The 22,993-nt window shown below is 42.5% G+C and overlaps 1 protein-coding gene across 1 annotated transcript; it reads left to right on the top strand.

The window, feature by feature from the left end:
• Positions 1-3,075: 3,075 nt before the first annotated feature.
• Positions 3,076-22,166, top strand: LOC134532324 (circadian clock-controlled protein daywake-like). Its single transcript, XM_063368744.1, has 7 exons — positions 3,076-3,147; positions 8,813-8,978; positions 11,955-12,047; positions 13,416-13,563; positions 15,478-15,611; positions 17,586-17,735; positions 20,425-22,166. Exons 1-7 carry the CDS (start codon positions 3,076-3,078, stop codon positions 20,574-20,576), a joined length of 915 nt encoding a protein of 304 aa, XP_063224814.1. The 3' UTR covers positions 20,577-22,166.
• Positions 22,167-22,993: the final 827 nt, after the last annotated feature.

The following is a 22,993-nucleotide window of genomic DNA, read 5'->3' as shown; positions in this document are numbered from 1 at the left end:
TTAAGTTTAACTTTGGCTTTTGGCAGCTGGTGGCAAAAATACCCGGCGGTTATGCAGTTATCCATTTCAAAATGTTGATAGGTTAATGCAAACATATAAAGTTTTAACTTATTTAAACTCATACAAGACTTTTACGTTCATTTTTAACACGCTGATCAACTAACATGGAAAAGAACGGCACATTAGTTGCATTATCCTCACATGCACTGTTTCTTGATCAGTGTATTGAATTCGTGTTTGTAAGGTATCGGATGGCTTCTTGCTTCAACTTTAAATTAATGTGTGGCAAAGGTTTTTTAATTAATATTTCATCATGGCTTTTAACATCTACATTTACAATATACATGATATAAATACAATTGATACATACAATACCAAACATAGCCCACTACACAGATTTTTGAAACGTTTATTTGTAATGTAACTATAGCCAACTTTCATCTAATTTCAAACTATTGACATGTCCAGCTACCATCAACTGAACTCTGAAGGGCTCTTTGACCCATACTCGGCTCTAGTGCTTCTATGCTTCTATGCTTACAGGCTGTAGCATGGAGTCCTTCCTCGCTCACTTGTGACCTGCCGTGGGCAAGAAGCTTCCTGGCTCAGAACACACGCAGTGTCGCTGGCCGTCAAACACTTGTCGCAGGAGAAAAAAAAATTGTGATTTCAATTGCGACAATGAGTTAAAATAAAGTAATAATATTCATTTTTCTGAGGAGTTTTTTTTGACGTGACAACGTCTAATAAATTGATAAACGCCGGCTGCACGCACAAAAAAGTGTCCCGTTACGCTCATTGTACGCTTGCGCCGCATCTATCTCTCTTCCACTCGACTGTTTATAAAGTGAAGTGAAAAGTTAATGTGGTTTTCATTGCTTATTACAACAATTTTGGCAATAAAGGTTAATTATTCTTGCATTTTAAAAATCTGATTACTAGTATAATTTCAAGTATTTATTATTTTATTATTAAAATATAAATGATTCAATTTTATTCTCAAAGTATGCAATCATTTCATCAATGGTTTGTTATGACGTCACGTTAAACTATTGTCCGTAATCCGACTTTACAGACAACCAATTATTTTTTACCAGTTTACCAGTATAAAATTGATGGAAAAAGTTAGTCTGAAATATTTCTAAGGTTCTAATAGACAAGCCACTCCTGATGTAATTAAATTTCTGGCGTAGAACCTTTTAACTTGGTGCCATTCAGCCGCTTCAGCTGCAGCTGTGAAGAGAGTCTACAAGTCACTCAGGATCAAGCAACAATTGCGTAGGATTTGGTAAAAAGACAGAATGTATAAACAATATTGTACTCCTTAAATGCAATGCAAAATCGTGCCATATATGTAGTTTTACTATTTAATAACATGCATATTTGTACTGCCCTTTTTTTCTCCATTTTTCCCCCTCCACTTTGTTTGTTTTGAATATGAAGAAAATTAGTTTTTCTAGCAGCTACAGAATATGTTGTGTTGCTCGCATAATACTGTAGTGTGAACACCTAAAGTTTGTTAGTTAAAATATTGTGTATTCTATAATTTAAGTTGGTTAAAAGTCATCTTAAACCATTGTACAGGCTTGAAATAAACTTATGTAACTATGTAACTGATAGTTATGTAAATAATTAAAATTCTCCAATGAAGAAAACCTAAGACACCCATTTATAGGCTGATAAATATAATGTAATTTGCTGCAGATATTTTGAGGTAATACAAAAGTATTACATTCTAAATGGTAACTTTCTATTTATTTTTCATATTTAGATACAAATATTTGTAGAAAGTGTTCAGTACAATAAATTACAGACAAAATATATCCAATATAAGTAACGAAGGGATGAACTAAGGTGTTGAAGGTAGGTTTGTTCATCTATACATGTTGCCTGTAAACATTTCCAGTGTCACTGACTATGAAGTGACTAAACTCAATTACTGAAGATCATTCAGTTCACGAGAAACTTGTTTTGCTACATTAGAGTTCTCTTACAAGAAAGACTTAATTTTTTTTAAGTTTAACGACCAAAACCATTATATTTTTCTGTCTTGTATTTGGGCCTGAATTCAAACTCTCTGTGAATATAAAATCATTAACAATCATGAAAAATATTTACTTGCAACAGAAATGTTCGTCATGCCACATTCTGCCTTGAAAATACGCTTAGATGTTTTTCTTAATTGCCCTGTGAGGATTTTATCAACAGGATCATTATATGTACTCAACAACTCAACTGAGAAAATTCTTTGTTAGCTCACACATGTCTTCAACAATCAATCAACAATGATGAGATTAGCAAAAGTGCAAAAACGTAAGCAAAAATATGCAAGTTATTAATATACAACCCCCTGGGGCAGGGTCTAAAAATAATTGTTTATTGGTTGTGACAGTTCACTGAACCGAATGAATTGCAGACAATATTTAAGAGATTGTGCAAAAAAGTGGAATAAAATTATAACAATTTCAGTTTTTACGGCCTGTAAGAAAAAAATTTAAAAGCATAGAATACATGAATACCTCTACCAATGCCATGTTCTCCTGATATCCAAGCAGCTCACTCCGTGTGCGGTGTGCCTTCCAACAAACTATGTTTAAAAAATAACGGCGGAAAGAAAACGAACGTATCTCCGTGTACTTCTCCGTTTCTCATACTTGCCGGATACAACAATACCAACTGTGCGGCCGTCGCCCTGACTGTGCGACCGTGTTTTGTTTACGTGCGAGCTACTCTTTTTGCACAGGAAAAATGAATTCAAATATTAATAGTGGTCGGTTAGGTTAGCTACATTAAAACACTTTAAAACACTATGGACGGTTAGTTAGATTAGTACAATTACATTAAAATAAACAGAGAAATATAAATATATATAAATAAACCCGAGGTTGGCCGAAGGTGAATATTCGGGCGTGTTCGGGCAGGGACAGAACTTGATGTACATCTTAGGCTTCCCTTTCTTTTTACGGCACAAAAAAACGATTTAGTTATTATTTTTCTTTCGTACCTCCAGTCTCTTCATGCTTCTCCGATACTGAGGTGTGTGTGTCTCTCCGACGACATTTTCTGTGGACGAGCATGGGCGGGAAAGCGCGGCAAAAGAACACGCACCTGTTGGCAGTTCATGTTCCCCGGATACCAGGAGCGCCCGTCGGTGCTGGAGGCCGCCAATGTCACCGTCGGACGAGGTCCGGCCGGGGGAAAAAAAAAACTCCCAGGCGTACCATAAAATTTTTCCCTTGTCCCTCCCAAACCCCTCAAGCATTCCATTTACGAGTACCATAATTTTTACACTCGACGTACCATAGATATCGTTCGTACGTCGTACCACCAGTAAAAAGGAGGTTGGACACCTCTTCAACTTTCATGTTCCCCGGATACAACAAGCGCTCAGTGGTGTCTGAAAGAGCGCACGCGACACGTACGTGCGCGTCGTGCGTGCGTACGTGCGTGCGTGAATGACAATAATTGTAACCTATGTATGTATGTGCACTGACTGGATTATGCGTATAGAAAGAAATACGGGATGCCTAAAATAAATAGTTCACAAATTCGAATAAAAAACACTTGACTTGATCAATCAATATGTAATAATATATTTTTGACACTTCTTGAAAGTTCGATTTCATATATATTTGATAAAATTTTGTTTGGAAATTTCGAACTTGATTAAAAAATTAAAGAAACTACTAAATTTTAAAAATATACATCCATTTTATCAACTCACTTTTTATTCTAATAATTAATCTATTTATAAATCCCAAGCAAATTATTTTTAATCTTTTAAAAAACATAATCTATTTCAATTATGCAGTTTTAATCACTTCTACTTAACTGACTTCATTAAGAATTTATTCATTTTGATTTACAGTGCTCCGAAAAAAATTGTAAATATTTTGGATATATATATACACACACACACACACACACACACACACACACACACATATATATATATATATATATATATATATACACATACTTATACATATAAACACACACACACACACACCTTTGAATGATGTTCAATAATGGGATAATTTTACATGACAGCATAATAAATAAGTAACAGTTGGCCGTTCAATCAACAGTTTTAAAATCGCAGTCACTATTTTAAAATGTGAAACTAACTACAGGAAAAAAAAAAAGATACGAGTCGAGTTTAACTATGCAAAAAAAAAATACTTCTAGAAAAATAGGATTTATAGTATTATAACCAGAGATGGAGATTTATACGAGACAATTTTACTAATCAGTAGACACCCGGAAATTTCACGAATTCGTTTGGCGTCAGACTAAATAAAATTCAAAACCCTTATGCATATTTGCTCTACCAACGTTTGTTTTACATTGGCAGATTTCTTAGCATCTTTTATCCTTGTTGGTTGGCACTACCTGATTCGCTTACTTCTAGCTGTATTGTGGTTGGCTCACGATCGCAGAGGGGCGTGTGACAGTAACTGCGGTCCAATCATGAACAGTGGTTGTCCTATGGAAGAGGCGATGGGAAAAATTCCCCCCCCCCCCCCCCCCCTTCAACTCACCACCCACCACCTGAATAACTCATGTAACTAAAAATAACGGTAGATATAAAAAAAATGAATTTTAAAGTCGTCAGAAATGCATATGAAAATAGTCAACTGGAAAGTGTTCCATACCCCCCCCCCCCAAAAAAAAAGATAGTTTGCATTCTAGCTTGTGACTAAAAAAAAATTCGCGGAATTTCCGTACCTCTGCTGATAAGCTTGGCTACACTTTGTCTATATTTGAAACATTTGGTTCCTTATTGGTAGGGACCGGAAAAATTCGCGGATTCAATGACCTCTAGGATGAACTCCACAGTTCTACGTACACTCGGTAAAATGTCACCCTCTCATTGGCTGCTGTCTTGTGAAGGTGCCCCAACGTTGCGGACTGTAATTCGATAAATCTGTGGTTGGGTGTTTCTCATTGGCCCAGCGTCATCCAGGTGAGTTGTGAGCCAATAGCAGAGGCAGCACTGAGGTATAACTATATGAATTTCAGGCTGTCGTGAAATGAATCCGCAAATTTTTCCGGTCTCTGCTTATTGGCGGTCAGCGAAATAAGCTTGTCCCGCTCTTAACTCAGCCAATGGGAAAACACATACTTGCAAGGCATAAGATGCGTGATTTGCCCTAAGTACACTCTGTCTTGGCGTAAAAAAACAATTTTGCTATAAATCATCATCTCTAGTTATAACAATAACTTCTTGTTCATAGTTAGCAGAAATAGTAACAATCCACGGGTTTAATAACCTACAGGATAGACTGCACACTCGGTGACATGTCATATTCTTCGATCGAAAATTTCTCCAGATAAACTTTGGGCAAGAGCGTACACAAAAAAAAAGGGGGGGGGGGGGGGCGATGTATCAAACACTCTTCCGAATGTCTAAAACATCTTTCCCACCAACAAATGAAAATAATTTGAAAGCAAAAACAACAAATTGGTACTATTCCCCCCTCACAGCCAAACTCAAAAAATTTAATTCTGCATACGCTCCTGACACAAAGAAAAAAAATTGTTGTGAAATTTAATTTATTGTTAAATAATTACGTTAACACTTTCCTGTATCTCCTCACCAGAAGATCATTCGTGACACATTATGCACTACCTAGGTTGCAATAAACTGTATATATTTATCATAATAATCTTACCAGAAATATACATTATAAAGTAAGCTGTCGTGTCGTAGCCGTCTTGTAGAATGGGTTGTCAACAGAAACTGAAGCCCATAATAATCTCACAGAAAAATTGACATACGGATATATATATTTTTATAATTTCAAATTTCTACTGTTTCATTGTTATTCTTCTTGTGTCTAAAGTTTTTTTTACGAGATAAATCGATGAACGCCGGCTGCACGCACGAAAAAACATGACTCATTGTCACGATCCGCCTGAGACGAGCGTGCAAGAACCGGCCAACCACCGTGCGAGAAAATCTTCTATAATATCAAACAGGTTAGAGGCGGGATTTTTTTTTAACTAAATGTTCGTGATTATATTTAAACAAATTATTTAAATTAAATTTGCAATAACCGTTAATAATTTTTGAAAATTAAAAAGTATGCAATTTTTCATCAAGGTTATCTTATGACGTTATCACGTAAAATTATCGTCCGTATACCGACTTTACAGACAAACTACTTTTTTTTTTTTTTTTAAATTTTGTAAAAATTATTTTGATAAGTGAATTCTTTATTTTTTTTCATCACGAGCCAAATATCGTATCTATCGGTTATCATACAGAATAATAAGACAGGAAAAATTCGTGGATCCATTCGGCGATAGGCTAAAATTCAAATACATAGGTATCACTTTTAGATGATTTTTCTATTGGCTTACTGTTAATCTGGACGAATCTCAACCAATTATAAACCCTCATCCAAAGAAAGATCGAATCACAGTCAAAACCAGCTGAGACGACTTACAAGTCGGCAGCCAATGAACTTGCGTTATTTGCCCGAGTGTACAGGGGAATGCGTAGACTACCCTGAAGGCCATCGAAACCACGAATTTTTCCGGTCCCTAGATATAAGATATAAATAGGGACCGGAAAATTTCGCGGGTTCAATGACCTGCAGGATGAACTCCATAGTCCTACGTACACTCGGTCAAATGCCACCCACTCATTGGCTGCTGTCTTGTGAAACGTCCCAACGTAGCAGCCTGTGATTCGATAAAGCTTCGGTTGGGTGTTTCTCATTGGCCCAGAGTCATCCAGGTGAGTTGTGAGCCAATAGCATAGGCAGCACTGAGGTATAACTAGTTGTATTTTAGTCTATCGCGAAATGAATTCGCGAATTTTTCCGGTCTCTAGATATAAATTGAAGTGTAGTTGGCAGCCCTGTCCCAGCAGACAACTGAACTGACGCCATGGCTCCTCGCAGCTCCACAGGGTCGGGGCATCAGCGACTGGCCTCCTAGTTGACCCCGGGTCTCCCAGGCGGGTCAGGACGACGGCGGCGCAGACAGCAAACACTCCACTCGAGTCCAAGCCGTTGTCTTCGCGTGGGGAGAGTTGTGCTTGTTGGCTCTCCTAAAGTGCGGGAGTCTTGGTGAAAAGGGAGGGGGGGGGGGGTTGTACCCATAGAAAGTAAGCAGCACTTGGAGGATGTCGTGGAGGATGAAGAGGTTTCCGGTCGCCTGCGGTTACGCCACTCGGCGTTATCCTGTTCATTGCCCTCGTCGTGAGCTGCGGCAACCTCCAGAGCCGCGCGTCCGTCACTGCACTCGACTATCCTCGCGTCCATCAGAACTAACGTCCGTCACTGCACCCGACTATCCTCGCGTCCATCAGAAATAACGTCCGTCACTGCACCCGACTATCCTCGCGTCCATCAGAACTAACGTCCGTCACTGCACCCGACTATCCTCGCGTCCATCAGAACTAACGTCCGTCACTGCACCCGACTATCCTCGCGTCCATCAGAACTAACGTCCGTCACTGCACTCGACTATCCACGTGATGCCAGCTAACGAATTATGACACGTATATTTTATAGACAAATCTGACTTTTTGTTGGACTACGACACACATTGGAAAATGTTTTGAACAAATTGTTTGTTATTGGCTATGGACGGTATACAGTATCTACCCGCATATTGCTGGGCCAATGACGCGATCTGCCATAGATGCAAGAAGAGACTACAGTGTTCGAGAAGTACCTATCGTGACACGGAAAGATTTTCGCGGACCACAGGCGTGTCTTCCAATGAGCACGCTGAAATGGCTCAGTTACGCATGGGACAGACGAGTCTAGGCTGACGCGAAAATAGGCCACGAAGTAGTATAGACTCTTTTCTTTAGTGTCTACAACATCTATGTCGAAGAGATGTTGAACTCTGATTTCTTCATTCGTTCACAGAGCCACGATTATTTCGCGGATTCATTTGGGAAGGGAAAGTAGACTCGAAGCACATATTCACATGATTTACTCTGATGATTTTAACTACGCACATTGCTCTTGACATTACCTTGGCTAACCCTGAGCCATTTATAAACAGGGAGAAGTGGTCACCCATCACTAGAGACCGGAAAAATTCGCGGATTCATTTCGTGATATGCTAAACTTCAAACATGTGAGCAATTCTGCTCGTTCTGCTATTGGCTCGCAGTTTAACTGGAGCTATTTGGGCCAATGACAGACTATTGACCGAAGAAGCGTCGAATCACAAGCTACCCAGTGGAAACGCCTCACAAGTTAGCACCCAATGAACACGCGTGTTTGCTTGAGAAATGCAGAGGATAATGGAAGCTATACTAGAGGTTAATGAATCCGCGAATATTTAAGGTATCTACCCATCACTCGTAACCCGCCTAATACGTGACCTATGAGCACGCTAATAAGGCAAGTACTCAGGTAGCCAATAGGTAGAGACCTGAAAAATTCGCGGGTTCATTTCGTGTTATGCTAAAATTCAAATAAATTATACCTTAGTGCTGCTTCTGCCATTGGTTCACTGTTAATCTGGAGGACTGAGGGCCAATTAGAGACCCTCACTCATAGAAGTGTCGAATCACAGGCCACCCAGTCGAGACGACTCACAAGTCAGCAGCTAATGAACAGTTGGCATTTGCCCGAGTGTGTAGAGGATATTGGAGTCTATCCTGGAGGTCATTGAACCCGCGAATTTTTCCGGTCTCTACCAATAGGCCGGCTGATCACGTGTAGTTCCCGGGAGAGCTGGAGGACCAGAGGACAGTGGCCAGTGCTGTCCTCTGGCGCGGGAGGCAAGCACCGCCTGCTCCCTCCGCCGCGCCCAGGAAGAGGCTGCGGTGTGGTAACAGTTCCTCCCGAGTGCTGCTGGAGGGGCCGACTTTCTAACCGGCCGGGCGCAGGGCGATATAAGGCGGGGGTGTACCCCTGGCGCGGCGAGACAACATGGCGACCAGCGCGGCGTGCGTGCTGCTGGCTGGGGCACTGGCGCTGTCGGCGGTCGCCGCCCGGAGGTCCGTGAGTTCCCCCTCTCTCTCTCTCTCTCTCTCTCTCTCTCTCTCTCTCTCTCTCTCTCTCTCTCTCTCTCGTCCACGCGCAGGCCATGAGGCGTCCTGTCGAGCAGCAACCAGCACCGCCCCCGTCTCCGGGCAACTGTCATCCACCAAGACTCCCCGGAGGACCTGTGACGCGAAACAAGGACGCAGCCGCAAAATATATTGAATACCCAAGTCCTCAGTCGGACAAATGACCACGGGATATTTGCAAAATCGATGGTTTGGAATGGTTCCACATACAACGTTTGACGAAAGAAAAAGTTTCGCACAAGAATTTAAGTAAACATATGTATCCTCCAAATAGATCGAATATTAATAATATTTGTGCTCAGGAGGGGCTCTGGAGCCGTCCTGACCGCGGCTCGACTCAGCGGCCAGAGATCCCGTGGCCACGTCGAAGAAACTTCCACTCCGCGGTGTCGGTCAACACCAGCTTCCCTCCCCGCGCGTCTTCATCGGTGCGCCCGAAACATCGCGGAGTTGATGCTTGACCACATCTGATGATGGTTGGAGAGTGTGAATTAGAATCTCCATATTCATACACAAGTCACTTGCATGAAATACAGTCGTTTAAAAACTGTCTCCGCAATGCAAATAATCCACATCGGCCAGGCTGACCAACATGGCGCAGACCATGAACCAGGTAATCGTGCCCCAGACGGGGGCGCACCACAACGCCGAAATGCCACAACGCTGAAATACACTAACGCCGAAAAATGTCATTGCAGGACTGCCACAAAGGTTAGGTTAGGTTAGACTAGGTTAGGTTAGACTAGGTTAGGTTAGACTAGGTTAGGTTAGACTAGGTTAGGTTAGACTAGGTTAGGTTAGACTAGGTTAGGCTAGGTTAGGTTAGGCTAGGATAGGCTAGGTTAAGTTAGGTTAGGTTATATTACGCTAGGTTAGGTTAGGTAAGGTTAGGTTTGATTTGATTGTGGTATTTCGGCGTTAAGATACATTTAAGAAACACACACAAATTCATTCAGTTATTTCGGCGTTGTGGTACACAGCAGTTTTCTAGCTGTCGGCGTTGTGGTCACTTTTGACATTCGGCGTTATGGTATTTCGGCCGTGCAGACATAGCTACCCCCGGGCTGAGAGAGCATCCCGTCAACTCCGAGTAGCACGCCTCCTGAGGGTAGTCCACCTACACGGCCGCCCTCTCGGCAGTGACGTCACACTTTCTCCGGGCCTCGTAACCGCCGGGACCCGTCGCTTGCGCAAGCCTGGTTCACACGCGCCAGCAGGCGTGACCGGTCGAACCAGCCTCGCGGCACTCGCATGTCGCGCACGCAGAGGAGACGGAGGTTTTGAAAAATAAAAATTGGTTGTCTGTAAATTCGGTTTACGGACGATAGTTTAACGTGACAACGTCATAACAAAACATTGATGAAATGATTGCATACTTTCATGAATAAAATTGAATCATTTTTATTGAATTATCACTATTTTGTATGGATACAAAGGAGTGAAATGATATAATTGATAAATTTACTTTTATTTGCACTCATTAATTCAAATATGTTTATTACTTTAACGAAGAGATTATGTTAACTATAACTTTTATACATGTTTGCTATTTAACTTGTTCCAATCTGTGTTATTCTGTTAAGGATAGGACGATGATAGGAAAAGTAGGAAACGAATGGGAGTGTTTCAAGTTTAATGTGCCTCGAAAAAGTAAAATCGATGGTTGTTCCAATCGAGTGGAAGAGAGATAGATGCGGCGCAAGCGTACAATGAGCGTAACTAGAAACAGCGTAACGGGACACTTTTTCGTGCGTGCAGTCGGCGTTCATCGATTTATTGGACGTTGTCACGTTAAAAATTAAATTTGTAAATACGTGTATTCAAGAAACTGACATTACTATTGATACTAACACATTGACATTTGGGCCTATAGAAATAGCCATAGGTGCTTGCGGCTTCTACACAATTGACATTGCAGGTTTTGCATCACCTAATTTTAAATACTGCTTTTACTGGTATTTTTCAAAATTTTGTTCCAACTTCACGAAAAGGAAGGGGGGAAGTATATCCCCCTTTGCCCTTCCTGAGTCCCTCACCACACACACATTATGTGGCGAGGTGCATAGTCCTTACGAATGACACACATGTCGTTCAAGCAATGTGAATCGCAGGAAAGGTAAACACTGAAAACAGCTGATAGTCCCAACAACAACCCACAGCCACATTAATACGTTCTTTGAATTTATTTCTTTTTGCGACGGGGAAAATTGCTGGTAACCAACAATGACGTCTGTAAAAATAGTTTAAAATCAATTTTCCCAATTACAAGACTCATTAAAAGAACAAACAAAGCAATCTCTTAACTCCGGGACTCTATGGTTCGGCACACAATGTAATCCGGCACCAACGAGCCGCTCGCGTTCATAAATTTATTTTCGGGAGAATTCCGGCTGCCCACGTCTGTAGTTGGCTCAGATTCATATCTTCACATCTGAAAATCCCGTGAAAACTTCACTGTCGTTCAACACTCCGGTGGTACACGCTGACCACGTGGTGACCCTTGACCTCTTACCGCCGAGCACGAAGTGACGTGGCCCCAGGCCTGGCGGGAGACCAGGGGAAGCCTTCTTTTCACAGACGAGAGAGCCAAACCTCCGATCGTGCATCTTCGGTTTTTTTTTGTTCATTGTAAATAAATATGGCGGTGTTGATAAAAGGATACTAATGGTCAATTAGGTTAGGTTAGCTACATTATAAATACTTTAAAACATTGTGGACAGTTGATTTGGTTAGGATAGCTACATTAGAGATACTGAAAAAAGCATGAACTTCGGGGAACTTTGGGTTTTGGCTCTCTCGTCTGCGAATAGAAGGCTTCCCTCCCCCAGCCTTCAGCTAGTCTGAGATATGTGTAGCGAGATGCCCACGCCAGCCGCGAAGCGACTGCAGCGCTCTGTGTGTGTTACAGCTAACTACGTGCAGGTGTGCAAGAGGAACGACCCGCTGTACACCGAGTGCGTGCTGCAGTCCATAGAGAACATCAGGCCGCGACTCGCCAAAGGTAACTAACTGCTCCAGTTAACTCCTGTGTGCTCGCTCTCCATGGCCGACGAGCTGGGACTTTGGGATGTGCACTGCCCTGTTCGTGCTTATCGCACAATCAGACACTTTCGCAACTAAACACAGGCGGTCATTTGTAAGAATGGAAACTGTACGTCATGTTCCGTGCCTTGATGCTCCTCGAAATCTGCAGATTCTTCAGGCCCTTGTGGTTAATGAAGTTATGTTTGACAGGATGTGTTTGTTCCCGGACGAATCGCAGTCGTCCAAGAGTAAAGCACCGCACTCTCATTGGCCTGCCGAGACGTATCTGTTGTTTTACAAACATCAATGTTCCTACCATAATATCAGTATAATTTAGTATGTTCGAGCACAAGGTACTGGATGTTGTGCCGGTGCCGGCCACCATCGTGGATTGCAAGGTTACTGTGGCCATATTGGAGGACATTGACCTCGAAATTTGACCTTGACATTTACCCCGGCCTCCATCTTGAATGAATTTGACTGCCACCGTCTCCTTGGATTCCGTCATTTTGTTTTCTATAACTTTCCACCATCAGGTATTCTAGAACGTTTTGCCATTTTGGATATCACCATTTTGATTTATGTCTTGTCCACCATTTTCAAAATCCTAAATTATTATATCAAACATAAATTAAAAATGTAATTACATTTATAATAAAAAAATAATTACGCTATTGGCCTTTGCGTCTTAGGTTCGAATCCCGGCGAAGTCAATCAATAAAAAAAATGGCGACAGGTCTCTCCTCATAAATTTACTCAATCAGATTGACACTCCGCTACTATTAACACGGCATATATTACTTCTGTTAGTGTGACATCAAGATAGCCATCTTGGATCCACCGTGTTGTTTTTGTCTGCTAATGTGACCTTAGTTTATTTTTTACCTGCTTAAGTGCAGTATTATAAATCACCGGACAGTACCTATTGTCGGGTCCACCATTTTGTCAGCCATTTATTTTCTCTGTATTCATAATATATAATATATATATTGCATATGTAATTATGTTTGGTCAGACTACTACTAGTATGTTTCGGGCGTGAATATGCTGAGAACAATGACCTTGTAGAACACAGTCAAGGACTGGGAAGGGCGTGTGTCTCACGGGGGCTTGTGGCAGGCATACCGAAGATCAGGGTGCCTGCCCTCTAGCCCTTAGCTCTGGAGCAGTGACCTTGTAGAACACAGTCAAGGACTGGGATAGAGCGTGTCTCTCACGGGGGCTTGCGGCAGGCATACCGAAGATGAGGGTGCCTGGCCTCTAGCCCTTAGCTCTGGAGCAGTGACCTTGTAGAACACAGTCAAGGACTGGGATAGAGCGTGTCTCTCACGGGGGGTTGTGGCAGGCATACCGAAGATGAGGGTGCCTCCCCTTGAGCCCTTCGTCCTGCCAATGCTGGACGTTGAGAGGGACACCAACAACCTCAAGATCCGCGCCCACCTGGAGAACATCACAGCCTCCGGAGGGTCTGGCTTCATCGTGGACAAGCTGAGGTGAGTGTCACTGCTTCTCCCGCAACCATCCACCATGGTGGACCACGACAGAGCATGCGTGAGCAATGGTGAGGCCAAACAAACCGAACCTTTAATAATGTTCGCAGGTATTATCTTTGAAAGATTTTTGCAATGGGAGTGCATGACTTGATGTAAACTTTTGAACATACACCATTGCTAAGCACTTTTTCTCTAGAAGAAAACTAAAAAATACCCAAATTCCTGTTATGGAATATTATGTGGTGTTTATATCCTGTTGACAACAGAAATTTTTTGCTTAATTTGTGTTTTTTGTCTTTTGGGTATTTTTGGTTTTCTTCAACAGAAAAAGGTCTTAGCAATGGCGTATGTCCAAAAGCTTACATCAAGTATTGTTCGCAGGCTTTCACGGCCATCGTCTGAAATAGCTCGGCTTCTGGGTTGTAGCCCGTCACCTTGGCGAATAATTTCACCGACGACGGTTTCGGTCGACATTGCAGTCGCCATCATCAGGGAGCAGTTACCCACTTTTAACTACTGTTACGTACAGTAGGTAACTGCTCCCTGGTGTTGGCGACCGAAACGTCGGTGAATTATTCGCCAAGGACGCGGCTACAACCCAGATGCCAAGCTACTTCAAACCGAACCATTACCAAGCAACACCTGGACAATTGCTCATTCTAATAATACGGGTAAAACTCCACTCAGTGTTGTCTTGATGGTCATAAAACACTGTTATTTTTTAAATAATAAGAGCAGAAATAAGGGAACGTATTTTACGTGAAAATATTTCGGCACTGCGTGTTGATACACTGTAGCACCTTCTGTGTTTCGTGATTGGTTGAGTTTCTCTCAGGTGCATGCCTACTGTCTGCTCATCAATCACAGAGATTCCGTGAGGAAGCAAACTCTTCCTGAATGCAGTTCAATAAGGCAGTGACTTCTCACTAGACAGCCTCAAATTACAAGGAAGGAATTGCTGGCGTGGTAATATCTTATTGCAGTTCTGATAAGCGTTTAAATATTTATATTCCACGAAAAATACGTGTCCATAGGAAACAGCTATATTCGCCTCCCATTATAGCTTTCTCTTTTCCTCTCCCCCTCCGTTCCCTGGTCGGCATAATCTTGAGGTAGCCTAATGAAAGCACTGCATATGTCCGGGCTTAAATGCAGCAAGTGTTTGTCATTTGCTGCCCAAAAAGTAAATTACGTAATGTGTAAATTTATATAAGCTTTGTAGAATGATCTAAAAAAAAACTTTTCTATTTTTTTACGTCAAATAATGGGCATATTCCTAATGTGCGATAGGAATCCACGCACAGAGGAAGATAGGTTCATTGTTTGACTGATTACCGTGGTGTAGCAGGTGTCGTTCTTCTGGACGAAACACGGCGTGTCTTAAGGTCCCCGCCCACCCGGACACACACACGGTGCGCAGAGCTCCAGGGAAAACAACGCGATTTGTAAACTACTCTAGATATCCGAGTGGGGTCTGCTTACTAAAAGCATTTAAGAGTTCGCCGAGAGCCGAAAAGTACTTTTGATTTCGGATTAAGTTTTTAAACTGGTATTTTTAGAAGAGTTAAAATGGCAAAAACGCAAGATTTCAGAGTAATTTTTAGGCGTAAAACAACCAGTACAGATTCTAGAAAGCACTTAAGAGACTTGCATTACACTTTTATCTTCATTTATTGGCCATATAATGTTACGGTCACCGCTCATGTGCACGACGAGAAGACTGCGCGCCAGTCCAGAGGAGACACCGCGCTAGAAGCACCAGCGAGCGTCGCGCTTATCATCCCGCCTCGCCGACACACATACACCCCTGGCTAGGCGGGCCCCTCAAGAGGAGAGCGGTCTGCTACTTTGCTGAAGCGTGTCTCAAGGTTATGTGTGTTGCCTTTGTGACTCGTGTGGTTGGTCGCGCGGCAGGCTGGACCCCTACAAGCTGAGCCTCAGCATGGTGGTGAGGGTGCCGCGGGTGTCGGCGCAGGCAGACTATGACGTCACCGGCCGGCTGCTGGTGGTACCTCTGCGAGGACAGGGACTCTTCCTCGGCAAATTCAGTGAGTGCATGTCCGCCCTGCCCATGTCGGCCCATGAAGGCCCATGTCGGCCCATGTCGGCCCATGTCGTCCGACCTCGTGCGGTCGCCTGCCTCTTTTCCACTCTGTCCAACACTTCATCCAGACCATCCTCTGTCTCCTGTATTCTCTTACACGTAATGCATGCCAATTTGCATCCCGCATGAATGTGCCCAGTGTCTATGCAGGTTTTACCTGGGCCCAACTTATCTCTAGTTATAGTCTAGATTTAAGAGTGAGGGTAGTTAGTCATGGCGCCAATCGCTGCCATGGCTGGCCAATCCCCTCCTAGCACATGATGCATGCGACCCTCTCCCTGCATGGCTAAACCCAGCATGACTAGGCGTATAGGCTTCGGCCTGAGACGCACCTAGGTCCCTCCCTAACCCGGACTCCTCCAAAATAACACTTAGTTTTAGTTAGGTTAGGAAAAAAAATCGCCTGTAGGTTTCTGCATCCGTCCGACAAAAAAAAAGGGAGGGTTGTCTTGTAAAGTCGGTTTTACGGACGATAATTTCACGTGATACCGTCATAAGAAAACATTGATGAAAAATTGCATACTTTTTTTTAATTTTTCAATTATTATTTACAATTTTTTTGCAAAATTTAATTTAAATTGATTTGTTTAAAAATAATCACGAACAATTAGTTTAAAAAGCCCGCCTTAACCTGTTTGATACTATAGAAGATTTTTCTCGCACGTTGGTTGGCCGGTTCTTGCACGCTCGGCTCAGGCAGAACGTGACAATTTTTCCGTGCGTGCAGCCGGTGTTCATCGATTTATAAGACGTTATCACGTCAAAATATTTAATACTAAACGACTCCAGTATCAATAACCTTGGATTTAAGACAAATTTGAATCCAAAATCGTTGGTTTAGTATAGAAAGTCTTTAAATAAACAGACAACCTTCTCCATTAGAAAAAAATGCATCGTTATAATTAATATTGCCTCCTATGGCACACGCTTTAACGCTGCATCTAAGATGGCAGTGTTTGCAATCACTGTATGCTTAAGGATGTCGTATCATTTCAAGTAATCATGAGAGTAACTGTTCATGAACTTGATGTAATGTTGCTATACTGTTGAATAGGTATAGTATGCAATTTTAAAAATGGTGTTCAGTAACGCTGGAAAGACTTCTATATTCTAGAATATATCGGTGCAAAGACAAAAGTGGAATAAGCTGCAGGGCTGGAGGTGTGGCAGATAATGTTGGTTTACTCTACAACGAGTTAAAAGGCATGTGGTTTTCGAAAGTTCTCAGTTTGCCATGAACTAAATAAAGTCATTCTAAGGCCCTTCAGTTGTCCATTTTTAGAGAGTTAGTGTCAGCCTGAGATATCGCAAGCAGATCTGAACCCTTTGGGAATCGACTTTGGAAAACAATCTCTGCGCGTACTACGGAGGAATGACCACATTAAACATAACCTAGCTTAAACATAAAACATAACGAGTTAAGAAAAATAGTAATATAAATTAATGATTAAAAAAGTGTAATATTTGGATTGTTAGACACTAAAAATATACTGTATTTTACTGTTTTACATAGAATGTAATAAAAACTGCCAAAGTAATTAAATGCATCTACATATAACTTAAGCGATTTAAAAGTTTCTCAGATTCAGTGTATAAATAACGAGTACACGCCAATGTTAAGTTAATTTTGTAACACCTTGTAGTGTAGGGTTCAAGTGAATAAAGAAAAAAAAGGTTATTTAGAAACACGGAAAGCTTTTATAAGAACAGCTGCATTATTGGGATAAAAACTATGATAATAAATATATTACTAGTCGTTGAATAAATTTATTTTATGAAGAAACGTATTTCGGCATTCACTCGTAATGTCTGGTTTTCAAACCACGCTGCGTGGCGTCGGCGTGTGAAAGCGACGCTGGACAAGGGGAGTGAGAGTGAGTGAGAGTGAGTGAGAGTGAGTGAGAGTGACTGTCGGCAGCCGACACGAGGGTGGAGGTTGAGGCCAGCGCCAAGGAGCACGAGGTGGACGGCAAGAAGAGACTGCAGGTGGACCAGCTGCGCTCCAAGGTCACGGTGGGAGGAGTCGACTTCAAGTTCCTCAACAAGAACCCAGCCGACGCCGTCATCAGTGAGTACAGACCCTCAGTGGTCGCGACCTTGGATAAAAAAATGATACAGTAAAACGATTACTGGTTACAATAAGGAATATATTTAAATTTAAAAAAAGGGGGGGGGGGGTTGTCTGTAAAGTCGGTTTATGGACGATAATTTTACGTGATAACGTCATAGGAAAACATTGATGAAAACTTTGCATACTATTTAATTTTCAAATATTATTTACAGTTATTGCAAATTTAATTTAAATAATTTGTTTAAATATAATCACGAACAATTAGTTATAGAAATAAACTAAAATCAAATCAATGTCAATACATTGTTAGTTTGAAATGACGAAATTGGACAAATAATTAAATTTTTTAAAAAATTGCTGCTTTTAAAAAGCCCGCCTCAACCTGTTTGATATTATAGAAGATTTTCCTCACACGGTGGTTGGCCGGTTCTTGCACGCTCGGCTCAGGCGGAACGTGACAATGAGTCATGCCTTTTCCGTGGGTGCAGCCGGCGTTCATCGATTTATAAGACGTTATCACGTCAAAAATGATGTTTAGATTTTGATTAACAAATAAGTTACTTCTAAGTTTGCCGGTAGTTTCATAGCTGCAAGATTGAGACATAATGAACCTATTTGCCGCTCTGGTTTCTCAAAAGACCACTCGGTGGCCAGACCAAGAGGTTTTGGAGATCCTGCCTGCCAGTGGCAACTGGCGCGCTGTCTTTCCCTCAGCACTGTACTCACTTGCTTCCTGGTCGACGTCACAGCCATTATTGCATCTCTGCTGCACTTCTCGTGCGACCGCGGCTTTTTCCTGCTCGCGCGTGATTGGTCGTTGCAAGTGCAGCAACCTCCTGGCGCCCGCTGCGAGAGTGTACAGTCACGAGCAAGATTTCGCCATCCACCAACATCGCCAGTTCCGTGAAAAATTCGCAGACAAAATAAACAGTCGTAGGAAATCAAAATTGTTTACCCACAACTAACACTTCCATAGCATTGTTGCCTGAGTATTGACAGACAATCTGCACTTAGGTATTATCATGAAGGTCATCCGGATGAACCTGAAGTATCGGGGTTTTACCTCTGTCTTTTATGAACTGAAAAAAGAAAGGTATCGAGGCGAAGTATGCTGAGTACAATTTATCCACAAAAATTGGTTGTCTGTAAAGTCTGTTTACGGACGATAGTTTAACGTGACAACGTCATAACAAAACATTGATGAAATGATTCCATACTTTTATGAATAAAATTGAATCATTTTTATTATCACTATTTTGTATGGATACAAAGAAGGAGTGAAATTAAATCTACAATTTAATTGATAAATTTACTTTTATTTTCACTCATTAATCCAAATATGTTTATTACTTTAACGAATAGATTATTTTAACTATAACTTTTATACATGTTTGCTATTTAGCTTCTTCTAATCTGTGTTATTCTGTTAAGGATAGGACGATGATAGGAAAAGTAGGAAACGAATGGGAGTGTTTCAAGTATAATGTGCCTCGAAAAAGTAAAATCGATGGTTGTTCCAATCGAGTGGAAGAGAGATAGATGCGGCGCAAGCGTACAATGAGCGTAACGGGACAATGTGCGTAACGGGACAATGAGTCATCCTTTTTCGTGAGTGCAGCTGGCGTTCATCGATTTATTAGACGTTGTCACGTCAAAATTCTCGTTCCCTGTTCGGGAACCCGTGTGAACAGCTCTCTTTGAAATAGAGGAGGCTGTCCCCCGACAACAAGACACTGACGGTCACTTCTTTGCTCTGGCGTTACGTCTTACGTCACCACGTAAATCTTCTTTAACGTCTCTCGTTCACTCTACGTCTGACCGATCCGTGATAACATCTGCCTATAAATCTCCCGATGCGTCTTCCGCTTCCGTGCGAACCGCGCTTTGTTAAGTCTGGTTCTGTCTCTATCGTTCGGGTGTCTTGTCTCACTTCTCTCTGCTGTGATTCGGGGTCGGTGACTTTGTGTCGTTCTTCTGCTACCGCCGCCCTGTTTATACATAGAGACCGGAAAAATTCGCGGATTCATTTCGTGATAGGCTAAACTTCAAACATGTGAGCAATTCTGCTGGTTATGCTATTGGCTTGCAGTTTAACTGGAGCTCTCTGGGCCAATGGCAGACTATTGACCAAAGAAGCGTCGAATCACAAGCTACACAGTGGAAACGCCTCACAAGTTAGCACCCAATGAACACGCGTGATTGCTTGAGGAATGCAGAGGATAATGGAAGCTATACTAGAGGTCAATGAATCCGCGAATATTTCAGGTCTCTATTTATACAGCTGGCCAGCCTACGGTTGTGCCGCGATGCGTCACAACCAATCAGAACGTCTTATTAAAAAAAATATCCGCATTTCATATGTATGCTGGTTGCATAACTCCTTGGCGTTCTCCACGGGGCGAACCCATCGCTGGTTGCCTATCCATCAGGGATGCCTCCCGCTCGCCGGCAGGTGGAGTCTCCGAAATGGCCACGGGTTGTGGTACTACTGGTCACACCACAACAACATTGGTACAGGACCCACAATGGCATGAACTGTGGTTGGGACTGCTCTGTGTTGCTGGTGCTGGGGCCTGGTGAACTTGTTCCTGGTGCCAGGTGCAGATGGTGGCGGAGTGTCTTGTTCGTTGCGCGACGCACAGGTGTGGTGCAGAGTGAGGAGTGAGGTGTGTGTGTGTGCCCGCAGCGAACACGGCGACGGCCTTCATCCAGGAGAACCGGCGGCGCGTGCTGGAGGTGGCCATGCCGGTGATAGAGGAGACCGTGGACGAGGTGGGCACCGCGCTGGCCAACAGCATCTTCCAGGCGCTGCCCTTGGAGGAGCTGCTGCCCGAGTAGCCGGGCCACTGCCCGAGTAGCCGGGCCACTGGCTGAGTAGCCGGGCCACTGCCGGCCACATCCATCCACGTGGACCCCACCACTGCTCAGCCACACACCCCGCCGGGTGACCACTGACAGCTGTCCGCTGGCCGCCTCTTGTGCAACACGCCGTCTCACCCTCTCGCTCCGATCTCACGGAACTCCCTCAGCCGTCATCATCTGGACGACTCCGCACCAATGAGTAGAGACCGGAAAAAAACTCGCGAATTCACTTTGCGACAGGCTAAAATACAAATAGTTATACCTCAGTGCTGCCTCTGCTATCGGCTCGCAACTCACCTGGACGACTCTGGGCCAATGAGAAACACCCGACCAAAATCTTTATCGAATCACAGGCCGTTACGTTCGGACGTCTCACAAGACAGCAGCCGATGCGTGGGTGACATTTGACCGAGTGCACGCAGAACTATTGGAGTTAATCCTGGAGGTCATTGAACCCGCGAAATTTTCCGGTCCCTACCAATGAAGAATGCTCAGCTACGGACTTGCTGAATCGTGGGCAAACCAATGGAGACGTCTCACCAGTGGACAGGCAACCTTAACCCTCCATTGGACCTGCGAATCGTTCCAATGCCTACTGTTAGGTGGATGTTTAAAGTTGACTAGAGGACAACTGCGACTGTCACCCTAGCGGTGATGGTCACAAAGCCCGCTGGTGGTAAACTATAACTTGAATTTGCAGTGCCTCCATTAATAGCGTAGTGCCCAGGTATTCTATAAAACAGAGTAACTTACCATCAACATTGAAATTGTATGTTTCCTGTAACCATTGTGGAGTTATTTCCAGGCCAATTATGGGTCGAATTGGCCTCATTGGTGAGAAAAGAACTCTCACAGACATCAACGAAATTGACCAAAGAATAAGTCAAGTTAGTTGAATCTTCTTGCGATAAATCACCATAACTATTTAAAGTACGTAACCACATTTAAAAGAAAACACCATACATTCTGCTTACCTTTGTGTTGGGACTACAAAATTTCATTTATTCTGTCAACTCTATGAGCAGTACTCTAGAGTACTCTTCATATAAGAGTGATAAACTATACGGTGTTCATTTTTTGTTGACTTCGTGGAGTTTTGAATAGGATATATGTGATTTGGTCCTTCTTTTTGCCTACTGCTTTACCATTGGCTCAAAGCTCTCAATGGCGTGTGGTACAGCCCAAGGTACAATCGTCGAACTCTTACAAGATTAAAAGTGTGAGGTTTGAGTCTGTGTACAATCGAAAGGAATAAAAACTACCAGACACTTTTTCTTTCGTTTGGTACAAATTAGCAATTTTTTTTTCAAAAATAATGTTGAAACTTTGTAAATGTAGGGCAGGTTTAGTTGTTTATTATGTGATCCTCATGTAACTGAGCCACGAATTCAGTTCCGTAATCTTGTTTTATTTTCTATTCACCAATTTCAAGAGAAAGAAGAATAAACGAATGAATTTGAAAATAAATGAGTCAATGAGTCAACACGAATGTTTTATCACAGAAAAAAAAAATGTAGATCCAATGTTCGTGTTTAATTTTAAATAAAAATATTAATAATTGTTTTCTTTATTCATTTTTCCTTGCAGAGTTTCCCTCTCAATTTTCTGTTGAAAGTTTACACTGTATTTAAACTTCTTTGAAATATAAAATCCCTTTCGGCACAGCCTTCAGGCGTAGGTAGATTTCGAAGTAAATATTTATTCTGGAATCATTTAGACAAATTCTATGAACTTCTAGAACATTTTAAGAACTTAACGTGGATTACATATTCATGATCCGAGAGTCAGGCAACTTGCTGGGCCGTGTTGAGTACTGCTCCTGCGGCCGCGGTTGAAACGACCGAGAATATTCCAAGGGAAGCCTATGATGTACATTCTGTACTGCACAGACCCAAGCAAGCCCGAATATCTACCTTCGGCCAATTCCTAAACAACCATTAAAATTATTTGACAGTATTTTTAATGTAGCTATACTAACCTAACATAACCAACCATCCACAATTTTGTAAAGTAATAAAAAAATTATCCCTTAGTTGGCCGAAGGTATATATTCAGGCTTGTTCGGTTCTGTGCAATACAGAATGCACATCATAGGCTTCTCATATTCCAACACTCCCCCAGCTGGTTCCAGTTATCATGTAGCTCGGGTCAGTGGCCTCGCTCCCGCGACATGTTCACTGACGCAGAGTCAGGCGACTCGCTCGGCGAGTCGGGACAAGACATAACATCCAAACTAAAACACTGTCAGAACATGTATCGTGGTGTATGTTACTACCACAATGTTTGATTTATATAAGCACAGGTGTGTCACCACCACTGGTTTGCACATTTAGGTAGTCGTTACCATGGCGCCTACAGCGGCAGAAGGCAGGGGGCAGACCCACGGGAATCCT

The sequence above is a fragment of the Bacillus rossius genome, chromosome 5 (assembly GCF_032445375.1).
Source record: "Bacillus rossius redtenbacheri isolate Brsri chromosome 5, Brsri_v3, whole genome shotgun sequence".
In the NCBI taxonomy this organism is placed as follows: domain Eukaryota; kingdom Metazoa; phylum Arthropoda; class Insecta; order Phasmatodea; family Bacillidae; genus Bacillus; species Bacillus rossius.
The sequence above is the reverse complement of the archived record's forward strand: the minus strand, read 5'-3'. Positions and strand labels throughout refer to the sequence as shown.